The sequence below is a fragment of the Haliotis asinina genome, chromosome 10 (assembly GCF_037392515.1).
Source record: "Haliotis asinina isolate JCU_RB_2024 chromosome 10, JCU_Hal_asi_v2, whole genome shotgun sequence".
Classification (NCBI taxonomy): domain Eukaryota; kingdom Metazoa; phylum Mollusca; class Gastropoda; order Lepetellida; family Haliotidae; genus Haliotis; species Haliotis asinina.
The window spans coordinates 47,655,251-47,675,596 of record NC_090289.1 but is presented as its reverse complement, the minus strand read 5'-3'; the positions used below and the strand labels follow the sequence as shown (position 1 = coordinate 47,675,596).

Here is a 20,346-nt window from a genome sequence, read left to right as displayed (position 1 = left end):
AGACAAACGATGGCAATAGATTTGCTTTGATGTATTCGTCTAGAGAGAAGTGGCATTCTCACAGAGCAAGAATATGCAATACTACATTTCAAATACATACTTTTCATTGAACGATATATCATTATGTGATACGATAAGAGTACGGTTGTTTTCAGTATATCAATGTTATTATGTTACAAATGTATTAATGTTCATTTACAAAAACAGTTCAATCATCATTGGAATCTTTGTGAAATACACTGGAGATCGACTGAGAGAATATTATTCAAAGCTTACGTCTAAGAGATGGGAGAATTTGTCTGCATGTTGGAAGGCGTGACGAAGTTCCTCGCCTCTGTCTTTGACCATGTCGTTGACGTCATCAGCCAGGTTGACAAGATCCTCCATCTGCTTCTGAACCTCAATCCGGCCGGGGTCCCCACACAGGGAACACAACTCGTCCCCGATCTGGGAACACTCGCCCATCAGTTCCCGAGCCTTCTCCATCTCCTTTTTGATGCCCTGAACAAGGATGCAGAACCAATGTACAGCATAGCTGTCATACATATGTTAGCTTTTGTGACTAACTTTATGAAGTTAGTCCAGCTTTAAAACGGCACTCTAAAGGTATTTCAGTCACTGACTGAGCACCGATCTACGCAGTTGAAATACAGTGACATGTGCCAACCAAGTCAGCGAGATTGACCACCCAGCCCTGGTAGTAGCTCCTTATGACAAGCGTGGGCTGTTGATGATTTTAACCCAGATCGTCACGGGTTCATCATCAGCGACATTCTGAATGAATGGTTCGTTATATTAATACTACCGATTCTGCCAATCTTCAAGTTTCAATGGCACTTTGAATGTGACAATGGCAGCCTCTTTCTGAATTCTACAGCTCTGACTCTCACTTTTTTCTAAGTCTTTCGCTTACACTCACTCATTCAACCTCTTATTCACTCACAAATTACCGGCTTCACTTACACTAAGTTCATTCTGTTGTTCTTTGATGGTAGCTGCGTCTACTCCTGGCGGCTCCTGAGAATACAAACTGTCCTTCAGGTCGCGCAAACCGGACATGACGTCACTGCAGAGGTCATGGAACTTCTCGGAGGCATGAAGCGCCTTAGTAAGATTCTTGTCACGAGCCTGAGCTTCTTGGCCAACCTCCACAAACATATTGTTGATCTCAGCGACCTTCGCTTTCACATCTTCGACTGAAAAAAATGGGAAGAAATCATGCATCAAACGATGAGCACATCACTTGTTTTTGAAGAAATCACATAATTCAGCATTATTACGCGGTTTGCCCGGTTTCATTTTCATCGATATGCACTCAACAACCAATCAGAATGAACATAAACTCACTTTCTGAGGGATCCTCGATTCCATGGGCGGAGACATTCTTGGCAATCTCTTCAGCCTTCGCCTTATATGGCTTCTGCCTCTCTAGATCTTCCAGCACAGCCTGAAACAGGTAATATTACAGTGGTAAACCATAGGATTTTCATCATGGAAAACGGGACATCTGTGTCCATTAAATACTGCTTTAGTTATGAGGCATCAACATATTTACTGCTTGATATACAGATTCTGATCCTAAGATATAGAGTCCAATTCACAATTTTACAACCTAAGGTAACTCTCTACCACACAGTTGGCTTACGAACGACCTAATGCTAAGAAAGCTTTGAGGTTAGGGTTCCTGGATTTGACTAGTATACATACTCTGTTTTCATCGATGTCGTTCTTGAGTTTGTCGGGTGTGGCAGGGATGGGGTCAGCATTTGCCACAGAGCTCTTCAGGGCAGCCAGCTCCTCCACCAGATTGTCTAGTGTGTCTGACACCTCCTGTGTCAATTTCTTCTTGGAGTCGTTCAGCTCCCTGGCCTTCTGTCTGGCCTGGTTCTTCACGTTTTCATACCTCTCGTTGATGCTAAGGAGTTTATTATGAATGTCTGTGGCATCGCCATCGCCACACAAGTCCATCAACTCCAGGCCAGTGGAGTTGAGATCGTCAATGTAAGGCTTGTGGTCATCAATGATCTGCTGTGTACTCTGGAACATAATTCATGGTTTGCGTAACTCTACAACCAGCAATTTTATTAACTGACTTAACAACATTTTGTTTTGTCTGTTGTTTAAAGTGATACCATATGGCGACGGTCTGTAAAATAATCGAGTCTCTACCATCCGGTGATCAACATCATGAGCATCGATCTTGGCAGTTGGGATACGATGACATGTGTCAAGCAAGTCAGCAAGCCTGACCATCCGATCCCGTTAGTCGCAAATATGGTTGCCGAAAATAAATTTTCCATGCGTCTAATGCCTTTAAATTCATTTAAAATAACTCGTAAATGTTGGAACATAAATGAAAAGCTACCTTTAAGTTTTCGTATTGCTTCCTGACTTGTTCCAGACTTTCTCCCGGCTTGCCTTGCGCCTTCAGTTCCGCTTCCATTTCGTCCAGCCATGCCTGGACCTCGTTTTGGTTTTCACTGTAATGCGAGGCTAGAGGGTGCGCAGCCTCCAACTGCTGCAGCCTATCAGCGCTCAGCTGACATACGATGTCAGCCTGGGTTTTGATACTGTCCAGTCGACTCTTGATCTCATCTGTCTGTTCATTGGTCGTCTCCCGCAGCATGCGGTTACATTTGTTGATGATGTCCTTGACAGCGTTACGCTTCTGCATCAAGTCGTCGTTGAAGGCCTGCACGTGAGACAACACGATTATCAATTGTAAGTATCCATTTATATCTCATTCGCTAATGCAGGAAAGTATTGATGTGAAGGTATGTGCTGGTAAAAACAAACAGAAAGATTTACGCTTTACGAACTGTGCCATTTGTGATTAAGTACAACGAGATCATCCATTCCGTCTGACTACTAATCTACCCCCACCCCTATATAAACTATTTATTACAGATTATGATTTTTCCAATATTTTGTTCTCTCAGGGGACAATAGTCCACTTAAGGACGATTGTCTGCTAAAAATCGAATCTGGTCAGTGAATGAGATCATGAGCATGTTCCTCTGCAATTGGTAAACGATAACATGCAACGAGTAGGCAACAAGTAAGTCACCGAGGCTAACCCCTTATACCGCTAGTCGCATCTGCGAACAAGGATGGGCTATCTGAGACCACTGGTAAGCTACAGCTGATTGTCATTGTACTTGAGGTACATAACCCATAGTGTTGATGACCATTTGCTCGGAAGTGAGTAAACATCATTTCAGGATTATGGGTTAATATAGAATATATTGTAAAAGAGACAGAAAGTAACTTACATTGTGATCACGCAACTGAACACTAAGCGTCTCGGGGTCAACGCTGATTGGTTCCGCTGTATTAATCTCGTTCTCTGCTTTGTCCAGATACTTTAACATGCCGTCAATCTCCGATAGAGCCTGAAAGGGAGATAACCCATACCACATATAACAAACGAATACATATAAAATGAGTAAATACTTGAACAGAAAGGAAATACATTGCAGAAAACAATTTGTGCAATTGCACCACATGTCGACTAACAATTGGTAAGACGTTGTGATATATGGAAGAGCGTTTGTTGCCAGAAACGATTGAAACACATTCGATTTTTCACTCACCAATTTTCTTTCATCGCCATAAACAAATAAATCATTCAGCACACGTTTGGAGAGGGCACTTCTAATAACGCCATCTATATTATTAGGGAACATTTTAAAACACTGACTTTTCCAGGAACTCGCGTCATTACTGACACAAAGCTACACCCTCCATGAACGCACTCAGCTCTAGTTCGAGTTTCACTATCGATCAACTCTAGTGTACTCGGAGCATGTAAAAGAAATCAATGGCCATTCTTTAGTTTAATAATGGATTCTTCCATTTAGAATAGTCAGTAAATACAATTTATAGTCCCGTTATGACTTGTAATCGATTTGAGGAAAAGTGAGATCATTGATTAGGAATGGTTTGAATATGCATAATGCCTTGTACGTATTTGTTAAAGCCGACCCCCACTTAAACGCAATGGTTCAATCGAGGCAGCACATGCTGACCGTTAGAGACTCTTCATTGGTATTAACAATCTTAGATATTTGTTAATAAGGGAATAAAACAACAGTATATGTGATAACTTTGGCCTATATTAGACGGAGTAACTGTCCACAACCATCACTTTGTGCCAGGAGCAGTCTATCAGACATGTTGCAAGGTAATGTGCTTGGACCATCTGAACCATTTATTCTTCTGAAGTGTTTTCAACGATCCACAGAATGTCTCGTCAAACAAAAACGAGAGTGGAAAACTTTGTACTGGTGACATAAGGGAATCAGTGAAGTAAATGATGAGGAAAATGTTTATTACGTCTCTTGTTTCTTTCTGTCAGTAAACATTTTACAAGGTCGCCATATTTGTATCACGCACGTTTTCTAAAAACATATCACAAGTTCACTAAGTATAAAGGGTATGTATAAAGTTCACATAGTATAAAGGGTATGTATGCAGTTCACTATGCATAAGGGATATGTATACAGTTCACTATGTATAAAGGCTATGTATACAGTTCGCTATGTATAAAGGCTATGTATACAGTTCACTATGTATAAAGGGTATTATAAACTTTACTGTGTATAACGGGTATGTATAAAGTTCACTAGGTATAAAGGATATGTATAAAGTTCACTAAGTATAAAGGCTATGTATACAGTTCACTGTATAAAAGCTATGCATAACGTTCACTATGTATAAAGGGTATGTATAAAGTTCACTATGTATAAAGGGTAAGTGAATCAACTGGTTAGGGTTAACTCCGCTCGGAGCAGTATTCCAGTTATTTCCGAGCTGTCGGCTTATAAAGAAGGTTTTGCTCGAAGTGAAGATTTCGGACGTTTATCATTTACTGTACTGACAAATCTCTAAAGATAATAGTAGAGAACAACCATCGTAGGATTCTGACGTGGGCAAGGTAGGCAACTCTGTAAGCGAATTGCCTTACACATCTTGACCCACATGTTATACAAGGACAAATGTAGGGCAGAGATCAAGGAAATTTATAACCTACCTCGAGAGACACCTGCTGCACGAGCAGTTCTGTGAGGTCATGCCACTTTGTCTCCACAGCACCCAAACATTCCTTCATGGCGTACTCATCCGTGACTCTGTCGTCATCCATCAGGCGTCTACAGGCGTCTCTCAGACCTTCCATTTCTTCCTCTCGCTCCTGCTTCTCCTTATACAGGGCGTCGACCTTCGCCTTAATTGCCTTCTGTGTAGCTCCTTTTGGTTTATTTTTCAGGGACATAATTGATTCGTCCAGCCAGTAGTCAATGTCAGACATCTTGTTCTCGAAGTCATTTATTCCGCTTGACACATCTTCCAGCTCTTGGGTTCTCATGTTAGCCTTCCTCTCCAGGTCTTCAATCCTGTCAGTCAGGTCCGACAGTTTCTCATCGGCTCCAGAGACATCATGAGCTTCTTTGGACAGACGGTCAATAAGACCCTTGTTGCTGCTGAGGTCGGCGTTCAGCAGTCTCTGGTCCTGCAGTTGTTGAGCCAACTTGTCCTTGTTAAGACTTATTGGTTGACGAGTGTTAAGAACCCTCTCAGCATCTGCAATCAAATCCACAACACCATCCAATCGACTCATTACATTCTGTTGCTGGGCAACAGCAGAATCCAGCTGATGTTCCTTGTCTTGGACACATTCTAGGAGGGCAGCATGGTTTTCCCTCTGGCCATCCACTGTATCCAGAACACCCTTAGCCTCAGTCTTGAGACCAGCATCAGCCAATCCAGCGGCCAGCCTCTCTCCCGCTGCAGACAGATCCTTCAACTTTCTCTCCTGTCCAATAAGATCCGCCTTAATTGCCTTCAGATCTCCAAGATCCTTGGCATCTTTAGCAGGGTTTTTACCGAAGTCATTGTCCTCGATTTGCATCAGTTTTTCCTGTAGTGCTGGGTAGACGGCAGTAAGTCTATCATTGAGGTCATCGAAGGATTTCTTGTTCTTCATGAGGGAAGCAAGCCTGTCCATGTGCTTGGCACAGTCTCTGGATATGTCCTTGTACTTTGCCTCAATTGATTCAATCTCATCATCAAGGATGCCATTCTCGGCCTCCTCGTTAATTGTAGGCAGGATCTGCAGCCGTTTTCTGTATGCGTCAACCTCGCGGTCGAAATCCTTGAAAACAGAACAGTGACGGGTTGAATGAAAGGTTGAATGAGCACTGATGTACACCAGTTGTGGACCAATGGTGCGACTAGGGGCGCAAGAAATGGTAATCACAGACAGCAACAATGAGGGAATAGAAAGAAAACGGATAACACTTATCAGCCCCCTAACAATGAACCTGTCACGTTCTGACAGTAACAGACAAAACTTTAGCTAAAGAACTGGTGTTATATATATCCTTGAAAAATCTATGTTAATTCTATAAATACCGTTCATACAGTACCATTAAACGGTCATTTACAGATATGTCCACTTTCAGACACACTGAGTTGTATATTATCACCTAGGTAATACCCTACACAGCTACTCTGCTTCACAATACCACAGCCTTGAGGTTAATTCACTGTTGACACAAGTGTTAGTTCATTACAGGTGTTTAAAGAAAGGTTTGCCATTCCGATGCCACAACACCGTGAACAATGAAAGGTAGTGCACAATACCCTGCTACAGGGTGCTCTCCTGTGCCTGTTTTTTTCCTTACACTACTCGTTGTACGAAGAAGTCAGTTTTACTTCAGCACAGTCATTTACCTTGGGGTAAGAATGGTATTTGGGTCATACCTACTGTTGTAGGAATCAACTAACTGACACGGATTTGGTTTGAAAGAGAATGTAACATTTGTGGCGTGGAAATGAAAAAAAAGAGTTTTGTGTTCGATGGATTTTCAGTTTCCGTGAGATATTTGACAAGATTTTGCAATACATGTATGTGCACATCTCGAATTACTGCCAAACACTGCTGTGATGAATGTGAAGGGGTCTATGATAATAGTTCGAGTTATTTGAGATTCGACACACTTGCAAGATAATACACAGGGGCCCAATATTTACAACGGTAAGTACGAATATTCTACGCTCAACACAACGATACTTGTGTACTGGTATCAAGGCCTGGGGCACCAGACACATGGCCATTGCAACTGGCGTGTGCACATGTCGACCTAACTGCTTTAGTCCCCCCACTTAAGGTATGATAGTAAAGTGACACATTACTTCACGCAAGCCTATTTACTCGGAGATCTCCGTCGTCTATTACAATCAATATACCATTCCATATACCGCCCGTAAACAAGTCTGAAAAGAGCTGAGTTTGCATTCTTATAATTACGCCAATGTCACGAAATACTGACCTGTTTGGCTGAACATTTATTTACATGCTTTCAAAAAAGACATAAAACAGATTTTTACATATGATAACAACACGAACTATAAAAGAAGTTCATATACACCAACACACATGCTACTGTCAATGAAAAAAATGTTATTTCTTTAACATTTCATTTTTAGTCGGATTCATGTAAAAGAAGGGTTACTGGTAAATTATCGTATCAACCAACTTAAAAAGGTCCAAACAAATTCTTTATAAAGCTGTGAAGATATAAATACCTCGACCTCCTCGTCAAAATCCGACATGTTGATGTTAAGGTTGGCACCCTGTTATTTCCCGAATGTGTCGGGGTAAGTCGTGTGTGTCAACGACCCCCAGACAATATACACATAACATAGTCCAGGTCCCTCCTTCATGCTTACTGATGCATTCGACAGCATTAAGCTACTATAATGAGGCAATATGTCTCCCGTAGCGATAGTGACTGAGAAAGAAGTTATGCTTTATATCGAGGGAGCTAAGTATCCCTAAACACTGGTGTAAGTTGTATAACGGTTTGTTGGTGTCAGTGTTCCGTTATAGCGAGCGAATGTTTTCATGACGCGGACCTGATAGAAGACAATGAGTGACTTGGTTGAACTTTAATTGTAACTTTGACAGAATGACTTCAGATATTCACAAATCTGTTGTTGATAAACAACAAGATAAATGTCTGTGTATTCTATACTGAGACCACAAAGGATACCCAAACTTTGAACTATTTACTAAATCAAAACACAAAAAGTTGTTTAAAAGACCTTAACTCTGAAGTACTTATTTAATCAAAGCGCTAAAAGGTGTTTAGCAGACCTTAACTCTGAAGTACTTACTAAATGAAAACATTAAAAGTTGTTTAGCACACCTTAACTCTGAGGTACTTACTAAATCAAAACACTAAAAGTTGTGTAAAAGACCGAACTTCTGAAGTTCTTACTAAATCAAAGTATAGAAGATGTTCTGTTATATAAATCGATAGTTCAATGTTCATTAAGTTGATGATATACTATGCATATAATTTAATTCAAATAACACAACGGTCACATCTCGTACAAAAAAGGTTTTAAAGTATTAAAAGGGTTACATCGCTGATAGTTTAAACACGACTATAACGTCTGTTTTGTCCCATTAACATGTTTTATTCCTTTTAAGCCCTTCACCGACCCTGCAAGCTGAACTATACCTGGGCCTCATCCCTGAAGCTGTCCGACAGCTTTGCGATATCTGCTAGGGCTTCCTCTTTCTCTTTTACTTCCTCCACAAAGGCCTGCAAAAGTAACAAACGTGAAGATGATGGGGGTGACGGTGATGATGTTTACGGAACACGCCATACCACTAGGTAATTCATCAAGGAACATCATTTCGGTAACACAATCAATTACGCTGCTTCTGTTACTTCTGGCGCTCCAGCTGCTCTTGCTATTGTTGCTGCTACTAATGCTGCTGCAGGTACTACCACTACTGCAGCTACTACCACTACTGCTACCACAACCACTGCTGACCCAAAAACTTTCGAAGGTATTTTTAAAAGACTAAATTATCAATATTGTTAATGAATACTCGAGATCAATATCATGACTATGTATCATGACTAAGAACAATATTACACACTTATACAACTGTTTGTTGAAAAACTACAGCACATTGGCATGATACATTTCTTCAGTGCAAGTTCTAATGAGAAAGATTTAGAGTAAGATTAAAATTTACCTTAAAGGCGTTGAATTGTGCCTCCACATCGCCCTTGGAACTCTGCAAGTCTTGGGTGCGTTCGATCGCACCATCCATCCATTGATCCAGGTTTTCAAGCTTGCTATAGAACTGTTCTAACTCCTCGAACATACCATCCATACGTTTGGTGCGGGTGGAGGCTTCATTCGACGCCTGAAATTAGAGTTCAAAATGAGGATTATATCAACATTTAATTTTACCTGCAATTTAGTGTTGTTATTAAACTGCGTTCTGATATCATTTAGAAACTGAATAAAATAGATATATGGACAGTGAGTTCCTTATACTCTGAGCACAAACCTGTAAAACATTCAAATGCAGCGATAAAACACATACTTACATGAAGGAAGTATCTTGTTCACATGAAAGATCAGGAGAAAGAAATGTATCGAGGGTCATACAGTACTTACAGCATCGAACCTGACTTTGAGGTCAGCAGTGTTATAGCGGAGTTTCTTGATCTGTTGGTCTCCTTCATCTTTCTTGACACCTTTGTTGTTTTCAATGAGGTCCTCAGCCTGCTTAATGGCGGACCGCACTGCTGGCTCGCGCTCCTCAATCTCGGCCTTCACAACCTGGGGGACGGAGTGAGCGAGTAAGTCAGTAGAGTAGAGTATTAAGCCGCTTCTACCAATATTCGTCGCATGACACAGGGACACCAAGAACGAGATTAATACATTTTAAAGACGACACTAATTAAGGATTTGAACTCATTTTACACTTTAACCAGTACACTAGTCTGCCTGCAAGACCTAATAGAATACCTTTAATTGGAGTCTTGCTTAAGTCTAGAATTAGTTTGCTACCATGCCCCAGAAGGCAGTCAGTGGGGTCAAGCACATGTATCACCTGTGTAGGAGAGTAATGTACTTGTAAGAATCCGTACGTTTCCTTGACATCCAGAATAGTATCACACAAATTATATGGCATATGGATAACAAATAATGTATGAGTGATGCTTTGACACCAGGGGTAGCAATGGCGTTAGATTTTCCTGGACGCTAATATTATTTCTAGACCGGCCAAGATACAGAACATTGCTGTGTTGAGAGGTTTGAAATCCTCAGTGAGTAGTTTATAGTACATTAATCCTGGCGTAAGACATCGTTCAAAAGGACAGGAAACATTAAGATATGAAGTAAGGAGATATCCCAATTTAAGTGGAGAAGATAGGCCTATATTACTCGCATTGCAGCGTTAACTAGACACGGAAGGTCCGCCCTCGTGTGCAGTGACCTACTGGCGCTTAACCAAGTGCCCTAAGGTCACATGCAGGTTATTAATCATATGTTTCATGATAAATCTCTTGCCAAATATTTTTCTGTTAATTAGTCTCTTTTGACAGAAGCTGAGGGACTTACCTTAGTGTCTGTAGATTGTTTTTTCAATTTTTCAAGCCTCTCGCTTGGTTTCCCTTGACTACCGATTGTCTTCTCAACATCACTCAGCCAGTCGGTGTTTTCCTTCACATCAACCAAAGCCCGAACAATTTCTTCATCCGACACCAAAAATAGTTCCCCAGTGGAAGGATCAAGTTTGACTTTTGATCCCATTGTCAGGAATCCATGGGCAAGGCCATCTCTCAAGGACATTCTAAGGTCATTCGGTGCAACAAATGTTGTTGATCTGGGATTAACTTTCCCGTTGTCGATAAGGTCTTTAAGCGTCGTAGATGTGTCAACATACTTCTCCGGCTCAATGCTAGGGGTTATCAGCCCACTGGCTATTGCCTGTTCAATGGTCATTGCTTGCCCGGAAGCATTGCTGATCACCTTACCAGACTGAGGATCAAACTTCCCTCTATCCATAAAGGACCCGAGACTAGTAACATTGCCAGTTTCATTGTCTACAAAGTACACATAATTAGGGTTCCACACCCCAGAAGTCTGGGCAACATCTACAGGAATAGCTTCACGTGTATCTGCTTTCACAAACTTGCCTGATTTTGGATTTAGAGTTCCCGAACTTATGCTTTCCTGAAGCGACAGTTTGTCAAAAGCAGCAAAGATTGCAATAGCTGCTTCTGGTTCCACTTTGTCTCTCTTGACCGCCACCTGCAGTGGTATGTCCTCACTAACCTTAGAGTCTGCATAGGCCACAACAGGAATGTTCAGAACACCACAGGTTACAGCTTCTTCTACAGATAACAACTCATTGGTAGTCGGGATCCTCACACCCTTAATCTTAGTGTCCATCACACCACGGAGTTTGGAGATGGTCTCAGCATGTTCGGCCATCTGACCAGGGTCAATATGGGCAAAGATCTGAGTAGCTTCTATAGCTTCACTGACAGATATCTCCTCTCCAGTTTCTCCCTTCACTATACAGCCTGTCTTGAGATTACATCTCCCAGCAGCAATGGCTGTCTGAAGACTCATCACATTATTTGAGGGAACGTCATAGAAGAACGTTGTCTCCGGGTCGACGATTTTCTGAGACACTGCTGCCTGGAGAGACAGAGTGAGACCTGTTACTGGATCTGTAACTAGTCCTGTGTCGGGGTCAAATTTACCCCCTTCTATCAACTCTCCCACACTAGCCTCTTGGTATGTCTTCAAGATTTGTTTTAGCACCGAAGGTTCAATGAGACCTCTGGCAGTCGCTTCCTGTAAAGGCATGATCTCACCGTCAAGAGTGTCATATTCTGCTTTTGCAAAATTGAGAATGCCCATTTCGTATGCTTCATCTATTGATAAAGCTTTTTTGGTTTTGGGATCTCTGATACCTTTAGCACTGGTATCGATCTTGTCCCTGATCTTGGTGTAAAGAAGTTCGTTGGGATCTATTTTTGCATTGGCAAGATCCATTCCGTCAACATTGTCAAGATCTGCAGCTTGGAACTTCTGTCTCTTCACCTGAAGTTGTTGGTATTTCAGAACATCACCATCGTCTTTGTCTCGAGAAGGATCAAACGGCCTTCCCTTAATGAAGCCTCGTTTGATAGCGTCAGATATGGACATAACCTCCCCTGTTAAAGGATTCCGGTACACTCCGTTAGCAAGGTCTATGACACCATCCTGTATTGCACGCTTGAGCGAGATTTCCTCTCCCGTGGCTGGGTCAATGATTCCTGAAATCTTATAGGAAACATCTGCAAGTTCCACAGACATGAACGAATTATACTCCTGGGCTCCTTCAGCGAAGAGTGCTGGGTCTGCTGTCAGATACCCTGCCTTGATGGCATCTAGAATGGTCAACTCCTCTCCTGTAACTGGATTTTTGAACTTGCCAGTTCTTGGGTCAAGAATACCTGCAGCAATAGCTTCTTTAACACTGATCCATTCTCCAGTTCGAGGATCTATCACACCAGATATGTCAAATGTTTTCGTGTCAATAGAATTCTGCAGACCAGAAAATCCATTTTCGGCGATGTCTCCATTAACGAAATGATCCCTGTATTCAACAAGGATGTAGCCAAGATGGATGGCTTCTGGAATGGATATAGAATAGTCAGTGTCCGGATTATTGTAAGTCCCTTGTTGCTGATTCAGGACACCTTTAGACAAAGCCTGGAAGACACTCAACGTCTGCTTGTTGCGAGGATCTATCACTCCAGTGATCACAAATGTCTTCCTCTCTTCGAAGTACTCCGTGGTTTCTGTGAACTCCTCCTCTTGTGATTTGCTTGATTTCTGTTCCTTCACCCCCCGTCTTTTCCTAGGTGGTGCCACTGGCTTCTTGGACCTGTGTCGCTCATGGATGTAGATCTCAGATCGGACAGTGGTAAGTCTGCTCTGTTTTGTAACATTGTCAATATCAATCACTGGTAGTGCTCTGCAACAGAAGTATGAAAAAAGATCTGATGAATGACATATGATCAGTTTTCTTTTTTCTAATAAACAGTTACTAGTACCGTACACTGTACAAAACAATAAAATGTGATACAAAAATATTCCTCCCCAATTCACAACATGTGTCACATAAGTTTAATGAATATTAGGTCTTAATTTACCTTTCAAAGTAGGCCTTGGAGGTGAAGGTTGGTGGGTTCTCCAGATCTCGGACCACGAGATGTTCCTCTTCCCGACGAGACCACACATCTCGCTTGAACGTCCTCGTATATGTCAGCAGCTCCTGCAAGGGACACAACTCGTGTTGGTTTGCGCTTACGTGGGACTCGTGCTGTTACTTGGCGTTTGTTTTGCTTTCATATGTCAGATACACAATGCAAAACCAATTTGCAATATCTACATACTCTCAGTGAATTCTCATTACACGTTTGTCAGAACTTTGTTTCAACAGATGAATTGTTTAATATACTAAAATAATTCATAGCAATGAATAAAGCTTCTCCCACTGAACATGGCCACAATACCCTTTGTAGGTATACTTTATTGCGTACATTGACGAATATTGGCATATAGTGAGTGAGTGAGTGAGTGAGTTAAGGTTTACGCCACGCTCAGCAATATTCCAGCTATATGGCGGCGGTCTGTAAATAATCGAGTCTCGACAAGACAATCCAGTGATCAACAACATGAGCATCGATCTGCGCAATTGGGAACCGATGACACGAGTCAACCAAATCAGCGAGTCTGACCGCCCGGTTCCGTTAGTCGCCTCTTACGACAAGCATAGTCGCATATATATATATAGAAATATAGAACTGAGGAGGCAAATCATGAAACTTTCTGCCGTACTCTCAGAAGTGCAATGATTTAGTTACAGAAAGACTTACCGTATAAATTCTAAACGTCTTGTTTGTGGCGTTCCATTTATTAACCGTTCCATTCTTCAGGTCTTTCAGACCTGAAACAAATAATCATCTGGCGTTATCATTAAAAGGATAACACGTTTAAAGTTTAGATAGTGAAATGTAAAGGGTAATACGTCGCGTTTATGAATGACAACGTACAAATATGTGAGTGGGAAAGTGAAAGTAAGTAATACAGTAACTATATATTGTGTGTTGTTGCTTAAGGCCGCACTTTAGATATATAGGTAAGTCTGTAAATAAGCTACTCTGGATCAGACAATCCAGTGATCAACAGCATGAGCATCGATCTGGGCAAATGGGATACGATGACATGTGTCAACAAAGTCAGCGATACTGACCACCGATCCCATTAGTCGTGAGTACTAGTTGCTGAAGATCAAATCTAACCCGGATCTTCAAGGGTACGCAAACTAGGTACATCAATAACAACAAATACCAACGTTTTACACTTTCCGGAATAACCTCCAGGATTTGATTCATGCTGCTGACCTTGTTCTCCTATTTGACAAACTATCCATTTGACCACGGAGGTCAGTTTCCAAGTAAAAAAAATGTTATGATTCAGAATTGACGACAGTAATGACAGTGGTGTACCTGGCTTAACACCGCTGATGACCTTTCGGATATTTGTCATCTGATTTCGGAAAGCGATGTAATCTTCATCTTCATTGCTTGTCGGTCGCAGCAATTGTGTTGCTTCATTCAGCAACTTCATGTAAGCTGACTTCTGATTGGAAGAGAGGCTCTGGAACTGTTATGACAAGAATTATTGCTAGAGAGTGAGACTTCTATTTGAAACCTTTTTCAACTTACGGATATAATTAATTTGAAGCATTATGTATATTTCAAACACGCATGAACCTAACAGGAGTTATACATACCTCTCGTGATTGTGTTTCCTTGGCAACAGCTGTCATAAACTGCACGAGCTGACGTCTGAGTGTTTGCACAGCTGTATCCCAGTGCACATGCAGCTGACTTCGAAGTCTGATAAACAATAAAAATATTTGTCTTTCTTTCTTTTCTCATTGTCAGGCAGATAATTACATCTCTACCTGTGCAAAGTTTTAAAAATTTCTAAAGTTGGTGGTATTGTGTCCGTCATTATTATATATACTTTTCATACGACACGGTTCATTTTCTTAGTGTCGTGTTCCTTCACATTGGTCAAAAACGAAAGACCAAGGGACATAACACTGACATGCTTCAGGTTATCCTTTAGCAAAAATGAATGGGTCGATACTCGAGGTAAATAACGAATTCGAACCCTAGATCGGTAGACGATTGTTCAACATAAGGGATGCTATGGTGTTTCAGGTTAACCTTGCATCGTCGAATTAAAAGGTAAGGGAGGTACCTTGGGTATTCCTGAAGCAGATCATTGACACATGCTCTGAAACATAATATTTGGTACACAAAATAACAGGCACTAACCTCTGAGCTTCAATGAAGGACTTAGGGTCTGGAGGCGGGATGACAAGTATGATTGCGGGGACCTCGACCTCGTGGCCGGCAGACGTCTTCACCTACGACAGATAGAAAGTACGTAAAGATTACTTCTGTGTTTAAATGGTTGAGGACATCAAATAACATATCAGTTTAAGCAATCATCATCATCATCATCATCATCATCATCATCATCAACGACCACCTACCTGCCACCTTTCTGGGTCAGAGTTGTCAATCACGGTAATAGCCTCATCCTTCTCCAGCGAAATCTGAAACAACAGAAGGTTACTGTAGGAAACTAATCGAAAACGAGACAAAAAATGAGAATGTCTTGTGTACGAATATCAAGGTACCTATAACACCTATAATTAGCATATATTCTGAACATTTTGGCATGATGATATTATCAAACATGAATTTCATTATATCTTTAATGTCCTTATTTACTTTGGTAATTCAAAGACCTTGATTTCGTGTTCACAAATATGTCAATACAGCTTAATCTATTCGTTCGACATTATTATGATAGTCCATCCTTCATTTGCATAGTTTTCAAACCACGTTTGAAATACGTTTTGTTTGTTAAGTATTTTACTTGGCCTTTATATTGAACAAACGTCATCTTCTAGTCCATCAAGAAACATACCTGTTGATGTGTGTATGTGACTAGGGATGTGGCTTTCAGGGGATAGGGAGGCAGTTCTTTACGGAAGTAGATGGGAAACACAGACTTGCTTCTCTCACAGAGGCGCTCTACCCGGCCTTGGTAGTCCAGCAGCTGATTTATGATCACCTGGAGGAAGTACGGTAATTGTATGAAGATATGTCAACTTTCCACAGAAAATAACTATTTGTTGCTGACAAGCCAGGACGATTTTCTAGAAGTGACCGGTGACATTTCCCCTATATTAATTAATCTAATATGAAAGTGAACCATAGGATATTGAATATTTCATAAGCATGTTGTGATTGACATCAGTGCTAAGTAGTGAGCGTATCCTGCCTATTCTGCGGAACAGTCACAAACGCATGCAAATCAAAGGCACAAATTTGGGAATTGTGTGAGATTTTGTCTATGTCACCTGTAAAATCTGTGTGTGTAAGTATCATTGTAAGGTTTGCATATCTTACCCGGAAGTGACTCGCCATTAGTTCGGGGTCACGTGTCTGCACCTGCTTCCGGAACACCTCTGTATTCAGCCACTGCAGGAATGTGTGCATGTCTTCATCCAGGTGCTTCACATCGTGATGGAACTGAGGAAATATAGAACACAGGCCGGTTGTAATAATGCTCAAATTGTTTGGAAAGGATCACAGGGAAAGAAATGACTCTAAAATATACAGGAATGTAATTTTGCCAGTTTCAGCTTATTTGCGTGGACATTTAGCAGTTTCATCTAGATTTGTTGTTCCTACCTGGTGGAACTCTCCTGCATTCTTGAGGTGCACCTCCATGCATTGTGTCAGGTTGGAGAGCCACGCCCAGCCTTGACGAAGAGCATACACGCAATCCTGCAATAAACATGCATGCTATTGATGTTTCCTGGAACAACATGGCATGCATATTCTGGGCTGGTCTGGGACATAAGGTGATCCATAAGGGTAAACATTTTATGTGTGACTGAGTATGGTTTTACGCCGCCATAGCAATGTTTCACCATTGACGACAAGAGATACTTATTTCACGCACTCTACCAGCGAGTCGGTGAGTGAGTATGGTTTTGCTCCGCGTTTGGCAATATTCCAGCAATAACACGCCCGGGGACACCAGAAAAGGCTTCACAAAATGTGCCCATGCGGGGAATCCAACCCGGCCTTCGGCGTGACAAGCGAACGCGTTAACCACTCGGCTACCCCAACGTGTGTTAACCCTTTTCTAAATTGAGACAGAAGACCAACATTTAAGACCTGGGTATTATATCCATTGTATTATCTTCTATTTTGCATTTGATGTGCTCTGCAATGAACCTTACTCTATGCATACGTGACGCCTCCGCAATGTCTTCTCCTCTGTATACGCTTTCAAACACCTTCCTTCGGTTGCTGAGATACAGAGCTCGGTCCTCGAAATCAGCCTGGACATTCTGGTAAAATAAATAAAATTAAAGAACAATAATGCTGTCGGATATAAAGTAAATTTTCAAACAGCTGTTTGTTAACATGCATTCTAGACATTCCTTCGCATATCTACTGTGATGTTTCGGGTTGTGAGTACTTTAATAGTGACGCATCGCGTATGATCGTGTTAGTGAATGTTCACGACGTTGTAAAGAACGACAACACCAGATTATGGACGGATCAGTGACTATCAATGGACGTCATCCACAGCACTCGTCATTGTAAAGCAGGAATTACCCACGTCTGTTGAAGTTTCATGCACTGCTACTCAGCCGTGGAAGTTTTGCTAAACGTTGTGTCGTGAAGGCGACTCATGTTGCAGGATTCTACAATGCACTGGAGAAACCTTCAACTGACGGATCGGTCAGTGTCTGGTCTGTCAGTCTACAGCACTGGTCATTCTAGCGTATCAACTCACTACATTCTTAGCATCAATTGTGTGTCTTTTCTGACAAACGCGTGCTTTGAGCGTATTATTTATGATATATTATTCCCACACATGGGAATTTGTTTAGACACACGGCGGTCAACTTTTGTTCTTGTGAGAACTAACATCTCCTACTAGTACGTATGGATTATGATGGGGATGGCGAATGAAGCGTTTGTTTCTGTCGTAAATAAATTTAACTATATTCTCAGTCTTTCATCTCTGTATATTTGTCTTCGTCCCTCATAGGTCATGACTTGATGACAATGATCAGATTGACGGAGACGGCCTTTCCCTCCTCGATCTCTAACTGAGTCTGTGTACTCCTTGTCGTTTATCAATAGCCCAAAGGACATTGTAAAGATCGTTATAAGGAATGGAGTCCGTGTGTAAATAACATTTATATAGCGAATGTTTGAATATGGAATAGATCGTGAATGAACCTTGCCTGAATCAAGCGAATGAAATGATCTTGGAAGGTCCGCATGAACACTGACAAGATAGCGAGTGGGGAATTGTGGCATATATAGTGAATGTATACTGCATGGACCGCGGCAGTGCAAGAATCATAAGCAATGTAAATGCACACTGCTAAACTACAGCTAGTGAATGACAGCACAAGTCCGGAGTGTTGAATGAACACTGTTACACTTTACGAGGTCTTTGTATTTACCTGTCTCAACTGGCAGAAATTCTGCAAGCTTTGTAGTTTTGTAAATCGTCTCAAGGACTATGCATGGGGTAAGTCTATTTAATATCAGTAATATTGGTGCATAGTGGACGAAATCGTATTGCGATCAATGACACAAATTCAACCTGATGCCTCGTTCCGATTTGTGTTTGCTCGGCGACGGCGTGAAAGCGTTATATCGAGAAAAGATGGATAAACTGTCAGTGTACACACAGTTTGAAATGATGGATTTGACAGTCAATCATTGACAGAACTGTCAATACATACAGCAACGTCAGAGGGAATCCTTCACGCTAAGAAAAGGACACTTTTTAATGTTAATTCTATAATCTCTGCGCAATGAAAGGGTGACGACAGATAGCGGATCTAGGTCCCCATGACGAAATGGAACCCGCGGCAAATATACCACATAGAGTGACATAAAGCATAAAAGGTCTGTCTATCATATTGTTGGTACAGTTATTCTCATGAATATATTTTCAGTGATTTGTTAAACACATTAACCATAAATGTATGCGTAAACACCAATACAAAATCATCTGCGAATATTTCAAGCAGTTGTAAAGAAATTGGCACTCCCTTGGATACGAGAGCGAAACGACATGTAGGTTACTTGTATCTAAATGCATGAACTTCTGTAAACACTTTCTTCTCTTGAAATGATTGTGACGAGTATTCCATATTTGAATTCACTCAAAGCATGCTTTTAAAATCAGGAGTCTATGGAAAAGAAACCGACTGGATACATTTTGTCATCACACAGAAACTGTCGCATATTTACAAACATGATTTGGCCACTGACTGCTTTCAATCGACCTGTGTCCCGGAACATATATAGTCATGTCAATGTACATATGACTTTTAATGGATTACCTCGGTTAAATAGAAACTTTTGAAAAGATCAATTTATTGTAAGCATGCCTTTAGACGAGGTGTTTCAAGAATAAATAGACATTTTCTCTACAAATATATAAGACGCCTTTCCGTGTTTGTATTGGTGGTGACCCTTAAGAATAAATCCTCCTTGTGAACATAAAGGAACGACTATTTACTTATGGTGTCCATCACTCAAAAAAGCTACATCTGCTAATTAGAAGCAAAATATTGGGAATCGAAGCAGGGCCCCTATTCTCGAAACGTAGCGTGAAGAATTATTAACTTAGATCGTCGCCAGTGTGTTAAGAATGGGCTTCAGAAGTTCTTAGGGCTACGAACGTTTCGAGAATACCTAGCCAGGGCCCTTATTCTCAAAACGTTCGTAGCTCTAAGAATTCTTAACTTTGATTGTAGCCAATGCGTTACGAATGTGCTTAAGAAGTTCGTAGGGCTACGAATGTTTCGAGAAAAGCTGACCGTATGAACAATAATGCCAAATGTGAAATGAGGACGGTCTCATTATGATGATTGAACGATTTACTGTAAAATAAATAAGTGTTTACCTGAAATAGGTTCTCTACCTCACTGACGTATAAAAGTGTTTCCAGGCAACGTTTCCTTTGGTGTGCAGCATCCTGAAACAGTGGAAATATTCTGATGACATTCTACGAAAATAGTGAAAGGGAGAGGAAGTTTTTATGGCGCCTTGGCACAGGCCATAAGCGTCAGCTGATCAGCGTATTGCCACATGGAGTATGTCTGCCAGGGTTTTGTGACTTACCTCTAACAGTAAATATTCATTGTCAGCAGTCTCAAAGTCTCGTGTATGACCCTGTGAATTAAGAAAAAGTAGGTGAGTGAATGGTGTTTATGCCACAAAATGCAATAAACAGCGGACTAAAACACTGAGTCTGGACAAGACAAGATTGATAGAATGATAAAAAAAACAAATATTTTAAAGGTTTTTAAAAGGCAAACCAATGATCGGGTGT

General features: G+C 41.1%; 1 protein-coding gene across 5 annotated transcripts in view; it reads right to left on the bottom strand.

Moving 5' to 3' along the window:
- LOC137297896 (microtubule-actin cross-linking factor 1, isoforms 6/7-like) overlaps positions 1-20,346 on the bottom strand; it is a 100,112-nt gene that overhangs the window by 39,857 nt on the left and 39,909 nt on the right. For all 5 annotated transcript variants that reach the window (XM_067829872.1, XM_067829871.1, XM_067829875.1 and 2 more), the window contains 23 exons: positions 20,136-20,186; positions 19,918-19,989; positions 17,216-17,326; positions 16,659-16,754; positions 16,374-16,496; positions 15,889-16,035; positions 15,449-15,511; positions 15,228-15,319; positions 14,675-14,780; positions 14,388-14,544; positions 13,755-13,825; positions 13,029-13,150; positions 10,438-12,850; positions 9,487-9,651; positions 9,056-9,229; positions 8,529-8,612; positions 5,033-6,151; positions 3,273-3,392; positions 2,366-2,692; positions 1,708-2,037; positions 1,348-1,447; positions 964-1,196; positions 277-501 (listed from right to left, as the gene is read on the bottom strand). In XM_067829872.1, the coding sequence (XP_067685973.1) occupies positions 277-501; positions 964-1,196; positions 1,348-1,447; positions 1,708-2,037; positions 2,366-2,692; positions 3,273-3,392; positions 5,033-6,151; positions 8,529-8,612; positions 9,056-9,229; positions 9,487-9,651; positions 10,438-12,850; positions 13,029-13,150; positions 13,755-13,825; positions 14,388-14,544; positions 14,675-14,780; positions 15,228-15,319; positions 15,449-15,511; positions 15,889-16,035; positions 16,374-16,496; positions 16,659-16,754; positions 17,216-17,326; positions 19,918-19,989; positions 20,136-20,186 (6,501 nt within the window). The remainder of the gene's footprint in view (positions 1-276; positions 502-963; positions 1,197-1,347; positions 1,448-1,707; positions 2,038-2,365; positions 2,693-3,272; positions 3,393-5,032; positions 6,152-8,528; positions 8,613-9,055; positions 9,230-9,486; positions 9,652-10,437; positions 12,851-13,028; positions 13,151-13,754; positions 13,826-14,387; positions 14,545-14,674; positions 14,781-15,227; positions 15,320-15,448; positions 15,512-15,888; positions 16,036-16,373; positions 16,497-16,658; positions 16,755-17,215; positions 17,327-19,917; positions 19,990-20,135; positions 20,187-20,346) is intronic.